The 19,348-nt window shown below is 46.7% G+C and overlaps 1 protein-coding gene across 2 annotated transcripts in view; it reads left to right on the top strand.

Moving 5' to 3' along the window:
• Positions 1-18,901: 18,901 nt before the first annotated feature.
• ABL2 (ABL proto-oncogene 2, non-receptor tyrosine kinase) overlaps positions 18,902-19,348 on the top strand; it is a gene marked incomplete at its 5' end in the record, with an annotated part of 44,604 nt that continues 44,157 nt past the window's right edge. For both annotated transcript variants that reach the window (XM_082483867.1, XM_082483866.1), the window contains one exon: positions 18,902-19,076. In XM_082483867.1, the coding sequence (XP_082339993.1) occupies positions 18,902-19,076 (175 nt within the window). The remainder of the gene's footprint in view (positions 19,077-19,348) is intronic.

Raw genomic sequence — 19,348 nt, 5'->3', positions numbered from 1 at the left:
GTGAACAGAATACATGCACCAGCACAGCCGAGCTGTTAAGAGACAGGCAAGAAAAATTCATGCACTTGTAGAAAAGCTAAGAAGGCAGAACACAATTAAAGGATGGATTTCCTCAGAATACTGAGGCTGGCACTTCTGCAAAAGGGAAATAAGACTCACAATTGTACATTTTCAGGACTCATTTTAAGGACTGTGTTTGTCCCTCCAGTAGACCAGACTCCTATTCTCCTTTTGGGCATCACAGCATAGAGGAGAAACCCCTTTGCAACACTAAACGACAAATCACTAATTCAATCACCAACACCATTTCTTGCAGCACTGCCTCTTAGCTCTCTCGGTCTCAGGAGATCACAGCCAAGTCTACAAGCTATAAAACAAAGACCATAAAAATGACAAACTTCACAGATGGCTTTGTACAACATCTGATAACACATATTATGAAATTTAAATAATGCAAAAAGCATTTACATGAAGAACAGAAAGAACCAGGCAATAATATGGTGAATCTTCCCACAGTAACTATGCTCGCTAGCACAGAGAGGTAGCTGGCAGGACATACCCACTTCTATCAGCTCTGTACAGTTACGGCTGCAGCCCTCCTGAATACCCTTCTTGCCTTTAAACACAAATCAGTCACCATCATGAACACATTACTCTTTCCACCTCCCAGCCTTCCCCCAAGGTTCCCGGTACAGACATGGCCACGTGATGAGAGTATGAGAGCAAAGGATCATTTCGCCTGCCTGGGGGTCACAATCCGGTAGAGATCCTGGACAGGCAGACGTTTCCATGTCTGCTCCTACACAAGAGAGATGCCCAAAACCCTATCACAGGATAAGAATGGGTCACTCTGATCACACAACAGGGTCTACAGAGCAACAGAGAGGGAAAACCAAGCCGCCATATGAATTCATGCACTAACAAGCTACTCCCTAGGCTACTAGCAAGCCTTTCTGCGACCTTCTGATCCAAGTTAAGCTGTTCTTGTGAGCCACATTTGTCCTTAAAGGTGCAAGTTTTCCAGATCTAACAGGACCACAAGTTTAATTCTTTCCCCACTACACTTTTCAACTTATTCAAGAGGTGAAGAAGGCACTCCTTCCTCTCCAGCACAGAGTGATTAGAGTATCTGACTGAAAGGCTAACAGAAAGGAGTTAAAGTGATGCAGGATGCGGGAAGGAAAAATCACATGTGGGAGAAAAACAAAGTCAAAGCAATTAACTTAAGAGTTATTCAATTCAGCTAAGCTATCATGACCACAACAAAGCCTTTTCACACCAAACAATAACTGTGTTAGGGGAAATCTACAAAACCAAACATTTTCCTAGTGTAGTTTCCCTATGACTAGAGGTATAAAATTACAGTACCTAGGCAACTACCAGCACATCATTGCCTAAAGAAGGTATCAGACCTTCCCTCAAACCTCTGCTAGAGCCACATAAATCACGACACAATGCCATGATAAGTCCAAAATGTTCACTACCTCCTTCACTAAAGGAAATCGCTCCTCACAATCAGTAAATACTCACTCCTTTCACCCCACTCTGGGCACTTGCAGGACATCTAGAACTACAAACACATCTCATTAGCAGATTTCCCAGCAGAAACTCCCTGATTTTATCCACGTGACTTCGTTATGGTACTTGTAGAAGGTCTCAGAAACCTCCAGTTTCTCCATCTTCTCTTTCCAAACACTGGCAATTATAAGTATGCCTTAGGAGAAAGCAACACCCTATAGGCAGTAACTAATATATTTGCATTTCAAAAGGCTTGGTAGCGCAGTGAGGGCACACCTTCTACCTCCAACACCGCTTATGCTAAATAAGATTATCCCAAACACCTTTCAGACTTCCTTCGGCCCTTGGGCATAGCGTTATCTAGCAGACCCGGTGCTACACCCTCGGTGTCAGATGAGTTCTTCCCTAGGCAGGTCCCAAAAGAAATTTAAGGTCGTTCCATAGCTCACCCACAGGAGGGGGGGGGGGGAAGGCCTGAAACCTGCAGATAACCATGGAAGTTGCCCAAAGCACTGCCCAGGCTCCGAGCACACCCCAGACCACAAACCCAGCTCCCTTCGCCACTAACTCCCTGGAAACGAGCGCGGAAGTGTTATCCGGAGGTGAAGCGACCAGACCCACCCCCACAAGCCCTAGCCCGGAGGCCTGAGGAGCGCAGCCCCCCTCCCCTCGAGCCGCACAGCCCTCCGAAAAGGCTCCGGGTACAGCTTCCCACCCTGTTTCCCCCCCCAGCAGCACCGCACCGGGGGGACGCCGGTGGTACCGGGGGCCGGCCGGGCCTAAAGCCGCCGGCGGAGGCGGGGGGAGGACAGGAAGGAGCGGACCCGCTGCCGCGGAGCCAGCCGGGCCCCGGGGCGGTGGGACCGACCGGCCTCCCTCACCCCGCGGGAGCGTCACCTCAGGGCGACCGAGCCGCTGCCTCCGCGCGCGCCGGCTGCCCCGCGCCGAGTGCTTCCCGCCCTCTGCCGCGCGCACCCGCGCGCCCAGGGCCTCTTCCCGGGGCTCGCGCACGTCAGCGCGCAGAGGGAGGGGGGAGCGGCGGCGCCGCCGATTGGCTGGCGGGCGTTCCGCGGGGGAGGGGGCGAGCGGTGCGGGGGCGGTGGGAAGCCGGGGTGGGGGGAGGGGGAGAGATGGCACGTGAGGGGCATGTGGGGCACGCCCCCTCCCTCCCCCCCCCCGTCCCCCGTCCCGGCTTTCCTGTCAGGCGTCGCGGCGGGACGGAGCCGCCCGACGCCACCTTATCCCGGTCCTTCTTGAGGCGGAAAGTAAAGCGGAGGGAGAGGTGCGCCGCGTCCCCGGGGCCGTGGGACGGCCGTGACCCCCCAGCCCGAGGGGGTGGGCGGGTTCAGGTAGCGCCCGCGGGCAGGACGGCCCTCGACCACGATGCCCCCCCCCCCGCCCTCCCGGTACAAGGAAGACTCGTTTCAGGGAACTGGGAGGACACCGAAGTCAAGGCTAGGGGAGGCTGGAGGAACGGCGGCGGCTTTATCTGTCCTCGTCCTTCAGAGGGCACACAAGGGTTGCTCAACAAGCGCTTCCCCCGGGGTCCTCCCCACTGAGGTTCTTACACGCGGCTTTATGGGATCGAGGGCAAATGTTTTTAAAGGGAAGTAGAAATGGAGCACCTGCCGATTTGCGTAGCACCCCCTGTCCCCCAAGCAGTGGGGTTTTGTGCCAAGGGGGTGCTCACCCTCACAAGTTTGACCTGCGGGGAGTGTGAGCTGCGGCTTACAAGGGGGGGAGCCGAGAAAGGGGGGCCTGGCTGGAGAGATCTCGTTCCAGTCTCAGCCTGTACTCCAGAGGGTCGAAAACTGGGTGAAAGACTCGGATTTGCACCCTTGCTGTCACTCTTTCCCCAGGCAGAGACAGGTTCATGACAGACGGACAGACAGTGAGTCACAGGAACACGTCACCAGCACACAAACTCCAGTAACCTCTCAGCAGCTGCGTTTCACCGTGTAAATGGGAAAGTTTTCCCAAAGCCAGGAGAGCTAAGCCACTACTTTCCTACTGGCAAGTATGTGTCTTTCCTTTTCCTCATGACTTCAGGGCTGTGCTTTGATTTCAAGTATACCTTGAAAGGTTGTCCCAAACTATGGTACAAAGCTATGGTGAGGTATTAAAACATTTCTATCACATTTCACCTTATCAGATTTGTTAATAAAACAAATTTGTTTTGACCAACACATACCCGAGACACACCATTTAAAATGTGTACTCTGCTGGAACTATTCGGAAGTGGTTTTAAACAACCTGTGGGCACTCGGAGCAGAGCCGCTGAGTGAAAAAGTCTGAAACTGATTCAGTCTGCAATGTGTGTTCACGCTATTATCCCACCACCCATCTTTCATGCTGCTTACCAGGAAAGCTGTTGAAAAATTAAAATAAAAAAGTAAAAATCTTATCATTGCAGAAAGGCAAATAGCTGCATGGATGATAGCACCAGGAATTCTCACGTAACTGTTCTTAACAAGTCAGTTTTAACACAATGCTGCTTAGAGACTCTCAAGTCAGGCTATACATGATCACTGGTGCCCTCATGCTGAAAATGCTGTGCTAGCTACTTACACTGGTGCCTTGTGGTGCCAGCATCAGCTGGGTGAGCAAGTGGAAAAGCCAGAAAAAAAACCAAACAACCCACAAACTCCAAAAGATTCCTAAAGGTCAATAAATTGTTGATGAAACTGTTCACCAAATTAGTAAAAACCTAAGTCTGGGCAGTAGGAAAATGAGATACCTTTAACAGAAAGAAATATGCCCCTAAACTTCAGAGGTAGTTTGTTTGCTTTTCTTATTTTACCTTAAAGAGGTGGTGGATAGGTACCACCAGATTTTTATTAGCACCTCTGGACAAATCTCCCAGGCCAAAGCAGCGCGCTGTGACAGGCACTGAGCTCCCTCCCTGGACTCTCAGTCTTTCCCTAACAGAGCTGTTTCACAGCCTACCTTCCCTTCTGTTTAAAGGCTGTTTACCTGCAGCTCACCGATGGTGAAAAGCAAAGCAGATGGTCTTGTTACTTTTCTTCCCATCCTTCAAAAAATAAATTGGAAGAAGGCATTGTGACCTCTGCTTCTTGCCACTCACACTCTTTGTCTGCTGTTGTCTTCACCAGTCCAAACTGCTGCACTGTTCCATCAGCTACATCATTTACTCTGCTTGTCACCATGGTGTTAGTAATCTTGATTTTCTAGAGCGTTTCACATTAATCCTACAGGTTGCATTGCACAACGATTGCCTAACTGCAACCGTTCTTGAGCACTCCTGGCTGAATCACTGCGTGGTTGTTCCCGTTTGTTGATGTGGGAAGCCATGGTTCTCACACCTCAACCTTTTACTTAAGCCTCACTTGCTCTCACCTACCCAGTGCCAGGCAGCAACTTGATTCCTGCAGCACTACTTGTTTCTTCCCTTTTTTTTTCTTTCCTCCTCTATTCCCCTCTGCCCCTGCCAGGCAGTCTGCATAACAATTTACAGATCTCATGTGCACTTTATGTACCATGACTTTGGTGACTGCAGACATGCTTGATACAGTGGTCGCTGGCTGAGCCTGCCTTACACTTATCAGCTTAGGGGGACCACAAAGAAAAGCCTTTGCTGTTAACACTTATGTGCTGCCCAAGGTAGACGGACACATCCACATGATGACTGGTGGGGTCTGTGCAGCCCAGGGGAGGCACTGGGGAGGGCAGCAGCATGGCCTATACTGGCCCGCATTACGGAGAGGTGGGGATGGCAAGGGAGGGGAGGTAGTGGATTGAGGCTTTCACAACCCCTCTATAAAATCCATGCCTGGTCCTGTTCCTTCCTGCCATTTTTGGCACTGCTGTGAAACAGGCGTGATTAACGTTGCCTACTTTTAATTCTGTGTAACTAATTTATTTTCTATTTTACGATAGCTGTCAGTCAGCCCAGGGAGTAAGTAGCTGTGGCTGTTTCCGATACCTGCATTTATTGACCACAATGATTAAGTCCTCAAAAACTTCTACCTGGATTTCAAGTCAATCACCCGAGAGCCTCAATACTTTCACATATTTCAGTAAAGTGTAGTATGTCCTATAATAAGTTGTTTAAAAGTATGGTTTATAATTTCCCAATATGTATGCACAATGGCAACATCCTAATGTGTAAATGAAAGAGCTCCCTCAAGTGGTTAAAAATATTGTTACATTTCACTTTTTTTTTCTTTAAAAAAAACCCTAACAAAATGACAGTAATGTTAGATCTGTAATGTAAACCCAGTTTTAAATGTAGCAATGAATAAGCTTCCATTTCTGCATAACCATAAAAAATGGTGTGGATGTAAGGCTGAGCCCAAAACTCAGTCAGGCAAATGCTGCAGTTAAAAAAAAAAAAATTAAGGAACTGTAGAGAACTTCAGCCTGATCTGATAACGCACGATTGAATTTTGGCAGGAAAACTGAAAAATAGCTCCAGCAGATATCACATTGTTGAGGATCCCTGAAGTGTTTATAAATCATAAAGCCTGCTTTTTAAAAACGCTGTTTCAATTTTTCACAGTTCCTACTACCATCATGGCAAGATTTTGCATGTAAATACCCTTGCTACTCTTTACTTTGTACGAGGCATAGAGTTTTCAAAATATTTGGTGAAAGAGATTCAGATCAGCAAACTTCAGAGGAAAGACAGAAGCTGCAGAGAACAATTCCTAGGGCAGTTACTTTCCAAGCAATGAAGTCGTGGGTTTTGGTGGCAGAGGAAACAGTCGGAAAGAAACAATCGCATCTCTCTCGGCAGAGGGCAGTAGTATCCTTATTCAAACATCACATCACCTTTTGCTATTGAACTGAAATCATCCTTTAAAAAAAAAAAAAGAGAAGCCCTACTGCCAGCCAGCAGGTTGCTGGCTTCCTCTCCAAGCTCAGAAAATCAAGTGTTGAGCTTCTTGCCACGACCAAGCAGGAGGCGCAACTTAATTCCTGTGATTCCATTGCTGAAAAGGGAAACTTTTGAGGAGCAAATAATTTTTCCTTTCCCTACCATTTTGGAGTAATAGAATGAATCTTGCCAGCTGGGCTGGTGTAATAGTTGGATTTTTGTTTGTTTAAATTGAGGAGGTTGTTTCTTCAGTGCATTTAAAAAGGAGAAGATCCTTCTAATCTGGCTAAACATCAAATCATGAAAGGTATTGACTCTGTATATGTATAACTACTGTCTAACCCTGCTAAGCCCAACTGTGTTTTCCGAGACTGTATTTATCCTCTGTGATATATCAGCTTTCTCTTTCTGTTAGGCTCAGAAACAATTTCACCTGGGTCCCAACCACTTTATATATTAATGATTCTCCTTGCGACACCAGCTCAAACCAATCTCAGATTTATTTTGCAGCATATTCTGCTGCTTAGTAAAATTGCATGAAAATATCGAGCTGCCTAAATACAAGTGTCTCTGAAGTTGTTTCAGCAGGAACACACTGCATTAAATTAGATCCAGAACAAACAGGTCTAGTTACTAGTATTGACTCTCCTGCTTCTAAGGGCTTTGTAAATATTTTTGTGGAAATGCAGCACTAAACTTGGCCAGGATCTCCTTCCCGTTCCTACAGCAGCAACTGTATAGGTTCCTTGTGACTTCACAGATTTCCAGCTGTGCTACACAGCTGGGAGCCTTCCATGTGAAGGTAAGACACAGCAGGTGGAAAAATAGACATGTTACACCGAGTTTAATGATTGCTTACTACTCCGTAGTAGTAATCTCTTCCTCTCCATATTTCATAAAACTGTGCATCCTTTCTCTTTTTCCTAAGTAAATACAAAATAGTTTGCTATGGGTCTCCCCATAGCTGCCAAGGTGCTTAGGTGGAGAAAACAGTGTAAGCCAGTATTTTCTACCATTTTGTTGTCTACCATTTATTTTTTTACAGTATAAACATGCTGGCTGCTGATGGACGTGGAAGAGAATTCGTGCTTACAGAATAATTGGTCCAGGATGATTCCCAAGACTGTTGTTTGCAGGTAATCGTACAGTCCTACCTATTCTGTACATTGCAAAGTGCAGGCTATGGGGACTAATAACTTTCTATGCGCAGTAATCAACCTTTTCACTTTTCTAATGTGGGAGATTTCCATGGCTTTCTCCATTCCACAGTTGTAGAAACAGAAGCATGTTCTTTCATATACAGGGCTTTCATATACAAGCTATAATACATATATATATTTAAATCTTTTAGACTATCCTAAGAAATAACACTATAAGGCTGTGGGAAAGGTACTGGACTTGAAGGCTGTGGTGGAAAAAACCTTGAGGTGCTATGGTGAGAACAGATCAGCGTCTTGGAGGGAGTATGAGATCCTTAGGGTCATCAAGGAGAGATCTTAAAAAATGTCATTTAGGTAAGGCAGTGTGCTTGCAAGACTCATGGGGAACACTACAGAGAAGTCTAAGAGTATCAAAATGGCAGCTAGAATCATAATGCCAGAAGTGGTTGATCTTTGCAATGAAAAACCCCCCAAAATATGAGGACAACAGGAAAAATAATGCCCATCAAAACCAGGACATATTTCTCAGGGGAGAATAAATATCTTCATAAAACCATGCAAGATTGACTCTCCATTGTAAACTAAGAAAGAAAACACATTTTCAGCTTTCAGTGTCAAACATTTCCTCTTTTCCACCTTGTTTTAATCTCTGCAAAGATGGATGACATCTACCAAAAGTAGTCCCAAGCAGGAGAAATTTCTAAATCTGCCCAGCCAGCTCTTTGGCTGTTTCCATGGCAATGAGGCAGCGCGTCCTGCTGCTCTCCCTTCTGCGAGAGCCTTTCCCAAGTTTTATATGGACAGACAGTGGCATGCGTTTGTAGATCCCCTGCCAAAAACTTCCCTCTTCTCTGCTCAAGGCTATTCCCATCTGTTCCTTTCTGCTTCTCCCTGATTTTAGAAACACCTGTCCCGAGAGGGAATCCATCCATGTGTTCACTTCTCTTCCACAATGATTCAGGCCAAGGAGGGACTGCTGATGGTTATAGAAGTTGAGGGACTGGAGAGAGCAGTGGTTTCCAACTTTTCTGCCTTGGAAAGAAGTTTTGGGAGATGGTAAGGGAGAACGTTGTAGGAGCCAGGAGCATAAACAAAGCAGAAAGAAAGAAAATCCAAATTTCTGTCTAGTCTCCCAAAAGAACTGGACTGAAACTTGGCACCTCTGGCCATAGCAACAAGTATAGCAGTAAAGAATGTACAGACTTGGTACAATGCACTGCTTATTGAAGGAGATGACAAGCGTGAAGGAACACTTCCAAACCCCTGAATTCAGCTAGATCTATGTCACAGCTCAGTCTTTGGCAGCTCTCAACAGCATTTCACATAAAGTGAAAAAAAAATAAAAGAGTCAGAGTTATAAAGCTGAAAGAGGATCTTTTGCTATCAGCTGAGGACTAGCGAAATAAGGAGGTTATAATGGAACTACACCGGGAGGTGAAGCAATCTGCAGGGTTTGCTGCAGTTGATCTGCATTGGGCTGAGTTGATGTGGTTACAAAACCATCTTTGTGCTCAGCACTATTCCGTTGTTGGCCTACTGCCTTGAGGCTTAAATGCTTTGGAAATATGGATGAGGAGATGAAAACTTGAGCATGTTTGAAGGATTTAAATCTGAAGATGGCAGGCCCAGGAGAGGGATTCTGAGTTCAGGCATGTAGGTCATGCAAGAGAGGTCTTGTCTTCACTAGCAAGTTAATATGAAATATAGTGAAAGTGTTCCTGTTAGTTCAACCCTTGCCCACACAGAAAAATTCGCTCATTGCCTAAAGTGGCGGGAGAAACATGAATTGACAAACCAACCAGAGAACAGGGTAAACCTTGAGTGAATTCACTTAATCCTTTACCACTGCCATTTCTCTGCAGTAGGGACCCTCGTTAGCCCCATCAAAAAAAACAGCAGCACTCACTCCCCACAGTTTTTCCACTTGTGCTTTCCTCACTAACGGCTTGCTCCTTGCTTCCTATTTGTGAACTTATTCGCCCAGTGCAAAAGGCTTCCAGTGCCCACAACAATAATCACCCATCTTCAGCACAGAAGTCTTTATTTTATTATTTTGAAATTGTGTCTAACAAGACCTCATTTTACTGTTGCTTGCTGATCAGACACCAAGTTATGGCAGAATCACTGGCATGATGCTACTGTAGCTTGTGATTTTAGGAGGAAAGATTGAGGCTGAAAGCTTTCTGGTGAAATTCCAAGTAAGCTGTCATGAGAAGAGAATCCAATGCGCAAGACCTCAGTGCTAAGGGAAAATCAGAGGGTTTCATCTACTCAGAGGAAAAGCGTAGAACTATAAATGCTAACTTGGTAACTCCCCAGGAATGAGCATGTGCCATGCTGAAACTGAATGCATCATTAACAAATCCCTGAGGCCGGATCTCTATTTCAGACTGCGCAGTATAACAGCTCCAGGGAACATACAAACAGAGGATGCTGATAGTTTCACAGTTTCTGCGTCCCTGTGAGGCAGAAAATAGAAGTGCTCTGAAGCTCTTTCCCGGGAACACAGAAGGAATGTTTTCCAGGGCCATCAAAAGCAGAGGAAGATAGGTGTGTTCTCTGCAAACTGGGAGAGAGGGAAATGGAATAATCTGCTACCATGCTGCTGCTAAAGGAGTCTCTTGGCTGATCAGGCAAGCTTGTGGACTGTAGCTATAGTACTGGTCCGTTGCAGATGAGACACTGGGGAGGGATGTGAACTTGGCTCCGGTAGACGGAAATCTCAGAAGCACGTACAATCCACAGTGGATTCACGCCATATCAGCGTCTCCCTGAGCAGCACAGATTATTAATGTGCCTAGTATGGCTGCCCTTTATCACAAGCAACCCACGGGAAAAACTTCCAAGACAGATGACTCAAGGTAATTTTGTAGTGTGACTACATCCTAAGAAACAGTAGACAAAAAGGGAAAGGCAGACAGCCAGGCGGTCTCTAGCACGCTGAGGTCAAATTCCCCTTTCTGTCACTCTCGGGTATGAGAAAGTTGAGGATGACCCGGAGAGGTAACAGACATACTCCCGTGTCTGCTGGCAGCGACGGACAAGGCACCAGGCAGACTTAAACATACGCACGTGTGAGCGCAACGATATAATCTCTGACTATCAGAAAGAAGATGCCCGGGTTTCACTCCTAAATGTCTCAACTTCTCTGCATAGTTCAGATTGCACAGTAAATGCCTCAGCTGTATGAAATGTGCTGTTGGCTCTGGGGAGGTATTATTTCAGGTTGGCTGCAGCTGGGAGTACGTAGCATGACTTCAGGCCTCATTAGATGCACACTTGACAAGTTTTCTGCACAAACATAAAGGGAAGAAAGGTTTTCTTAAGAAAACAAGGCTTATACAGTTGTCCTATGTGTGTGGGGAAGGGAGTGTCTCTCTGTCTGCCTCAGCTGTCTTTTACCTCCCAGTAACTTTTGAACCTGTGGGCCAATTTTACAGAAATCAGACAGACAGAGGTTCCAGAAATATTCAGTTCCTGTGAGTTTCATGAAAAATTCAGCCTAGTTAGAGGACAGAGTCTTAATTAATGCTCTGAATGGAGGAAACCTGCAGATAAACTCAACTTTTATTACAATAAGAATTTAAGTTGGCAGGGATCACTGGAGTCCATCTCGTCCAGTCTCCTGCTCAAAGGGCCTGCCATCCTCAGATTTAAATCCTTCCAACATGCTCAAGTTTTCATCTCCTCATCCGTATTTCCAAAGTTAGATGAGGCTGCTCAGGGCCTTGTTTTGAAAACCTCTGAGATGTCTGAGAATCCATTCTGGACCTCAGCTTCACAAAAAAAAAAATTATCGAGTACAACTCCTTTGGCTCTGCTGATCAGGAAATTAATTTTCCCCTCGTTTAAAGAAGGCTTAGAAGTGGCAGCCGATGGTAAAGCCTGCAACAATCCCGACACCTGGCAGTCCATAGGAGTCTGCTTATGTTAAATATATCTAACCACCAGATAGTTATTTTATTTTGGCATTCTGTGTTAGTTAATGATTAAAAGTACAAAGGTCAGACTCAGAGACACAAGGCTGTGTATATCTCATTGTTTGATTTACCAGAAGCTACAAGGGAAGGAACGCTGCTCTGTATGAGTGGGAACTACAGGCTACATATCCAGCCTGACAAGCTAATGAGAACAAGTCATTCATTAACAGAAGACTTGCTGCTAGGCAAACACACACAGCTGGTATGGGAGAAGAATTTGGATGTGAAATGAGACAGTGTAGTTGGTTTTTTATAAGACATTTCCTACTTCAGCAAGTTTACAGTCTAAATAAAGACCACACATAACACATTAAGAGCCTGATCAGAGGAAGATTTGGGCTTATGTCTTTTCTGAAAGGTTTGGTAATGAGCAGAGTGGCAGAATTTGCAAAGAGAACAGAAATATTTGCATGTTTAACAGAAGGAAGAAGTTTAAATTTAAGTAAGATTTAATTACAAATGTATATACTGCTCTTTTGGGTACCAGTCTATTCTGTGCACGCACACATACATACGCATTCACAGAAACATCTTACAAAGCCCTGATGCCTTCTCCTGCTTCGTTTGTACAAATACATTTTTCTTTAGAGTAGTTGCTACTGAGCATTTTTTAAAGAAGTAAAATTAAACCTGGAAGCTGAAAAGCAGGGATATTTAATACTACATAACCATCTGAGGTGGGAATGTAATGTCATTTGAAAGATAATCACTTACGATTCTTGTGTAATGAAATAAAAAAGCCTGCCAAGGAAGAATCTACCTGGACTTTGTAGAAAGAAACAATAACAGTATTTTAGACCAAACTTTGGCTTTTCAAAGTGATTTAACTATTTAGGACCATTGCATAGACCATGGCACCATTCATGGCCAGGGCACACAGGCATTTACCAAAGTGATCCAGAGCAAGGCTGGATACCTGCCATCCTAAATTTCTAACATGAAGCACCAATCCTGCAAGAAGTTGTACCCTCAGGCTTCCTTACAAGATCAAAGACTAAATTCAGAAGTGTGTACCATTCAAAATAACACCAGGAGTGCAATCACAGAGAGATTAATGATTGTTAACAAGGGCAACACTGGAAGATACGGTTTTCAGTATAATTTAAAAAAGGGAAGTGAAGGTGCCAGGAACTTGGCTGGCAAAGCATTCTGAGCATGAGTGACAGTGTGAGGAGGCGAGAAGATAGAGGTGAAGGAGGTATAAGGGGAAACAAGGAGCATGGAGAGGAAGTGCTGTTAAGTCTTAATTCCATTTTAGTTTAGCTGCACATCTTAGAAAAACGAGATAAGGATTTTTTTTTTTTTTCTGGCTAACGTAGCCTTTATTTTGTTTTGGACTATGACGGTGGTTATTTTAATTCAAATACAGTACAGTAGTCATCAGAGGAATCTAAGGAGCGATGAGGTTGGTCTCAGAGGCATTGATGGAGGTACCGCAGTATAGTATTGTGCTCTGAAGCATTTGCTATCCCTTATCTAAATGTCAGCTCTCTGGCTACAAACCTCTCAGTGGGAAAAAACAGAAAACACATGAAGAAAAGCTTCCATCTGCAAACTAAAGAACCCTCTTGCTGTCCAATGAGCTAGTAAGATTTCAAATTAGGAACCAAAAAAATTAGGCTCCTAAACATGAATTAAGGCAACCCTGGAACACTGGTGGCAAAACACTCCTATTGACCCACCTGCAGACGAATGCCTAAAATCCTGAATCATCACCAGCACTGTAGAGGGACCTCATAATGCCTCAACAAATGTACTTCATCAGTGATCACACTGTGCAAGCTGAGTACTAATTTGCAATTCCCAGCAGATGCACAGACTTGTCATCATTTTTGTTTGGTTGAGGCAACATTTTCCAGGGAAAAAGGCAAACAAACAACATTCTTAATGTTCTTCTTAGCATGCCTTACTACAACCTTTCATACCTTAAACAGGTGCTTGGGAAGGGCGGTTCAGCTGTAGTACTTACAGAAATATATCAGACAGGAAAACAATCACAGAGGTGCTGTAATCTGCTTATTCCATGTCTCCCACCTCTGGCTTTACTCTGATGAAGGCTGTGAAAATGTTGTGGGTTATACCACAATGGGTATAGTTCTTGCAAAGCCTCAGCACAGTTAATGTGTTGCTCTTTACAGTTAATAGACATGTACACAATGACGGGCCACACAGTTATGATCCGTGAGGGTGGTTAGTTACACAGTACACCTAACTCAAAAACACAGGACCAAATAAAAGAAGAATTGGGATGCCTGAGATGCTGTAGTGAGCCGACTGTCTCTACATGCAGCCACACTCCTTTCCACTACAACACTGTACACCCAGGCCCTTTCCTCCCTCCGCACAGAGCCTGTCATTTGCTTGCTTTCCAGGTAGGTGTCAATGTTTAGACTAGTAGCTGGCAGCGTCAGAAGAGTGGTTTGAATGAGGGTAATGCTGAAGCAGTATCAAAGAGATAACAAAAGGTTGGTCACACTGAGGAAAGGACTGACTTGGGTGGTGGGATGCAGCAATTGGGTGAGGGAGTGTGTGTGGCATTTTTATTTTGGCTATGGTGGAAGAAAGAACAGTTATTAACAGAGGAAATTTAATCTGTCAAGGGCTGCACGTGAACCTTTCTGTGCTGTTGGGCAAAATCTGTTAGAAAACCATACTTCCCCAGAAAGCTTTTATGTTCATAGACCCTCATTGAACAGGCTTGTGAGTACCCCAAGCTATCTTGCATGCTGTCCTGGTTTGAGCTAAAAGAGAACCAATTTTGTTCAGTAACTTTGCTTATTAGCTGGGCCTCTTCTAACTACTGAAATTAACTACATATTGTGCAGACAGTGTTCACTCTCTCAGAGTGATAAGACCAATTGTTTATAGCTGATGCCCAGGCATGGTATGCAGAGAGGCTTTTGCTTATACTTATTGCTGTAACCCCCAAGGCCAACCAACTTTGTTATTTGCCACGTTGGAGGGTTGGAAGTGGAAAAGCATAGTGGGGTCCCACCTGCAGGGAGGAGTGGACAGGACAGGTGACCCAAAACTGACCAACAGGGCATTCCATCCCATCTGCCTCATGCTCAGTATAAAAGCTGAGGGATCAAAGGGTCAGCTCTCTTCCTTCAATGGCCGACATCTGAGGAGGACTCAGTTTATCTGCCTGTGATCCCGATCCTGAATCCAGATCTGGAATCCAGTTCCCATCCATCACTGAGTCCAGCCTGGGACTGCCCCAGTGCCAGGCAGTGACGTGACTGTCATCTTGGGAGCTTGATACGGTTTTGTATATTTTTCATTATTTCTTTTTATTTTATTATTAATATTTCATTAAAGTAGTTTAGTTCCTTCTAAACTCATAAGTCTCTTTTCCCTCCTCTGCCTCTCTCTTTGAAGAGGGGTAGAGGGGAGCATCTGTCGGTCCCATTTGGGGTCCCTCAGGTCCCGAGTAGTGGATTTTGGCCTAAACCACGACACGTGCATTGTACATAAATTCAAATTTAAATCATAGTAATGATTCAAAATAAATTTTAAGACAACACTGAAACACTACCTATTGTGCCATGAAAGATCTGTGCAGACAGTACATTTTAAGAGCTGTCAGTCAGAGAAGAAAGGGTGAGTGCTTGTACACTTTGCACCAAGAAACAACATTCTCCTTTGAAATGGTTCACTGCTTACAAGCTTTCGATGTTTATTGCAGAGTAACTAACCTTGTATCATGAAGCCTTTGTCAGATTTTAAATGTTTTCTTTTTTTTTTTTTTTTTTTAATGTCTTTTCCTAGAAGCCCTCCATTAAGGCTGAGGTGGATGCCTTGTTTTCACATGGGTGAAGTCCAGGGTGTTACAGGGACAGTGAGCAGCAATGCCACAGGCCATCTAGTGGACATTGCCTTTGCAGCCATCCCAGGGGAGTTACAGCTGTCCTGAGCTCCACAACTTGTTCTGGTATTGCAATAAAAACATAAAAATCCTGACATGTTATGCACATGTATCCCTTACTCTTGAGAACTCTCCAAATGCCTCCTTGATCAGCCCTCTGTTGTTCTAGGCACTTAACAAATACCTTAACTAAAACCATCCATGTCCTAAATACCAGCCAAATGTTCAAGACAAATCTGTTTCTCTGTGTAGCTTTGATACTCAGAGGGTACATGAGCTGGAACAAGAGGAAAGATTACCTCTAGAATGTATTTTCAAGCCACCAACAGAGTACTGCTAGTTAATTTTTCCTTGGTTACAAATAGAAACTGCCCAGTTGACTCAACGCTTAGGCTCAGGAGTCTCCAATTTGTCCACGGGCTTCTTCTGGCACATAACCCATACTTCAGGCAGATGACAGCAGCGTGCTCGTGACATGTAATGCAGAACACGTAAGACTGCCCAGCCAGCAATTATTTGATTGTGTGATTTTTGGAGCACGCTGTGGATGTGAAGCAATGCATTGTCAGTACTTAGAAGAAGCTTCAAGAAATGGATATACAGCGAATATTTAAAGTCAGTTCAGAAGTGTTTCTAGAAATATCACATTTCTCGTCAGGCACATTACTGTAACCTCAATGCTGCCTTTGTTCTTTGGGCCTTTTTATCCCTTACTTGAACAGCTCATGAGACAGCAGATTGACTGGAAGCCCAAAATCACCAGGAGGACAGTAACTGTTACTGATGCCTCATTAATGCTTGGTGCCAGACCTCTTCAAAAGAAATTACCTTCTGAAAAACAACCTATTCCTGATACTACATGAGGCTGATAACATCACAGCTGATAATAACAAGTAGCATTGATACAGATTTTACCTCTTCAAAGCACTTTGTAATCTTTCCATGGTTAATAACCGTGACACTCTGTGAAGTAAATACTCATTAGCCCCTGTTTTAACAACAAGGAATGGTGTGGCTCAGTGTCATCAGTGAGTCAATAGCACAGGGTCGTTTTCAGTTTGGCGAGTTTCTTGTTTATATCCCCCTTGCTCTTCTAGCAGGTAATCTAGAAGAGCGGTCACCCCCTGTTTATATGATAGCATATAAATTATGTTGTTGAGAGGACCAAGTGGGGTACAGTTTGAGGGTAGGGCTTGTTTAGCACACAAGCAGCAATGGCTGGGGCACTGGCTTTGACACTTTTTTAATAGGGTACAGCATGATCTTAAAATACTATTATACCATAGCAAATGGTAACCACGCTGCAGCCCTCTTCCCCTTGCAACAGGCCTTTTTCGAAAGCCTGACTCCATGACCAGTTAAGATGTTTCTGTGTCAGACATGTTCCATGCAGTCAGCCATTAAAGTAACCCACAGCGAGCTGCTGTATGTACACAAGATGCTGGTATGGAGAATGAGGGACTTCAAGAGATCCGAGGAAGAACAACAGTGTTTAAACTCAATTCTCCTTAGTGCACTTATGTATAATAGTCTCTTGATGCTGGCATCTTCTTTTAAAATGCTAATGGCCTTCCTGGATAGTTCGTTAGGATCAGTGAGTAAAAGGCATTAGGAAAGAAAAATACTATTTCTGTTAATTTTTAAAGAGTTGTTCTATCCTACATGGCAACTGCAAATGGCACGAGGGAGTTCTATGTTTGTTGTCTCTCTACAGCCTCCAGAGAACATATATTTTGTTTACAAGGCAAACCATTTATAAATGCCAAACCCTGCAAATTCTAGCTGGAATGAGACCAGGAAATATCTCCACTGCGGAGTTTACCCATGTGGGCCAGTTCTGCCTGCGACTGTCCATCCTGCAGAAACACCCTCTGCTCACATACACATAACCGTGCCCACACAAGGTCCTGGACTTGGCAACGCGTACCCCATGCTACACCCCAGATGTTCCCAGCGCTATTTTAAGAACTGTTTTGTTGTGTGTTATTAGCAAGTCTGTCTGTAATTCATGATATTCCCAATGTTCTTAGTCCATTAATTTAGTGAGTTAAGGCATTTCTGGTTCCACGTGCTCCTCACTCCTATTTACTCCAGCCTGTGTCAAAGTACACACCAGCCCAGCTGGATGAGCCACCCCTATTTTAGGCAGAATTATTATTGCAGCAAGGCGCAGTTTGAGTGCATGTGACAGTACGGATAGCATTTCCATAGCACCTCATGACCCTGGGAAGGTAGAATATGACCTTAGAATTCCTGTCGCTAGGAATGTCATGCAAGAAAGCTGACTTTCACAGAGCACAGAGAGGAGCTGCTTCTCACCTTCCCACCCCGGGACAGCCACACAAAGGTTGGTCAAGCCACAGGTTGCTGTGGCTCCTTGGAAGCTGGCTGGCTCTGAGCGTTACCAAGCCAATTTGTCGCTGTCATGTGAGTTCTCAGTGATGTGGTGAGGGCATCTGAGATGAGCCACATTGTGGCTTATCCATGATGAGGCAACATCGCCAAAGCATTGCTGAAACAGTAGCTAGCGTGGAGAGTGAAATACTCCCAAGTGCCCAGAACCTCTACACTGCAACAAGCACCATCATCTTTCAGGATGAAACCTCATCCCTTCTGCTCTGGAGAGCCTTATGCTAATATTACAGAAGGCAAAAGACGACAGTTTACCAATTAGTTACAGAACAGAGCGCATGTTCAGCCACCCGATGACAAGATGCTGCTGCCAACCACCCCCGGCCACCAACATGCCTGATGTTATTCACGCAGCCGTGCCCTCCTCTTCCTCCACACCCTCGGCCAGGAGGGCAAGAGGCGGAGGACAGCAGGTCCTGCCAGCAGCCCGAGGACTTCGCCGGGGGCCTGGTGAGCCATGGAGGAGGAGATGGATGCACACGGCTCAGGACAGGCCCACCACCGCTCCCTCCTGCAGCCGGGTCCACGACCCTTGGCTTCACACCTCACTACGAACCTGCTTGGGTTCGTCGGCCAACCAGCCCGGCTTTAGCCTAGAGCGAAAGCGTGTTCAGGGGGCCGGGGCTCAGCTTCGCCGGGAGCGGGGCGCCCTCGGGGCCACGGCCGCAGCCGGGTAGCCCACGCCTGGCCTCAAACCGCCGCCGAGACGGCAAGGACCCTCCGGGGGCGCGATCCGGCAAAGTAACCCGGGGTCTGGCTCCTCAGTGCATGTCCGTGCGTGCCCCCTCGTTTGTGCCTGTCCCCGCCGCGGCCACGCCGCCCGTGTGACCGCGCCTGTGTGACTGTGGCGGGGGCGGGGTGGGCGGCCTCCCTCGGAGGACCGGAGGTGGCTGCGGGAGCCGCTCTGTCCCCTCTCTCCCGGCGCTCTGTGGTTTAAGATGGCGGCGGGGGCTGAGGGGGCGAGTCCGTGAGTCCCAGGCCGGAGCGCCGCGGGGGCCGGCGGGGGCGGCGAGGCGGGCGGGAGCCGCCGGGCCGGGCCGCGCCGCGGGGGAGGAGGAGCAGGAGGCCGCCTGCCGGGCCAGGGAGCGGCGGCATGTGAGCGCGGGCCGCGGCCGGGAGCGCGGCGATGGGGCAGCAGGTGGGCCGCGTCGGGGAGCCGGGCGCCGGGCTCCAGCCGCCGCCTCAGCACCAGCAGCAGCCGCGGGGACTGCGGGGGAGCAGCGCGGCCAGGCCGGCGGGGCGCCGGCGGGAGACGGCCGGGCGCAACGCCGAGGGAGGCTTCAATATATTCACCCAGCACGGTGAGGGGCCGGGCCGGGGGCCGCGCCGCCGGGCGGGGGCCGGGGTGGACGAGGTGGGGGGGCGCGCCCGTCTGCGCTCGCCCCCCGTCAGAGGGTCGGGTGCGGGAACTCGGGGGAGGGGGGCGAGATCGCCCTTCCTCCCCTCCCTCTTTTGTTGTTGTTGTTTTAACTGGGGGAGGGGAGGGTTGCGGGAGTTGCCGGGGTGAGGAGAGGCGCCTCTTGCAGGCGGGGAGAGCGGGGCAGCCCCTGCCGCTGCTGCCACGTCCCGGGGG

Source organism: Vanellus vanellus (genome assembly GCF_965231255.1).
Source record: "Vanellus vanellus genome assembly, chromosome: 5".
Taxonomy (NCBI): domain Eukaryota; kingdom Metazoa; phylum Chordata; class Aves; order Charadriiformes; family Charadriidae; genus Vanellus; species Vanellus vanellus.
This window is presented reverse-complemented; position numbering and strand designations above follow the sequence as displayed.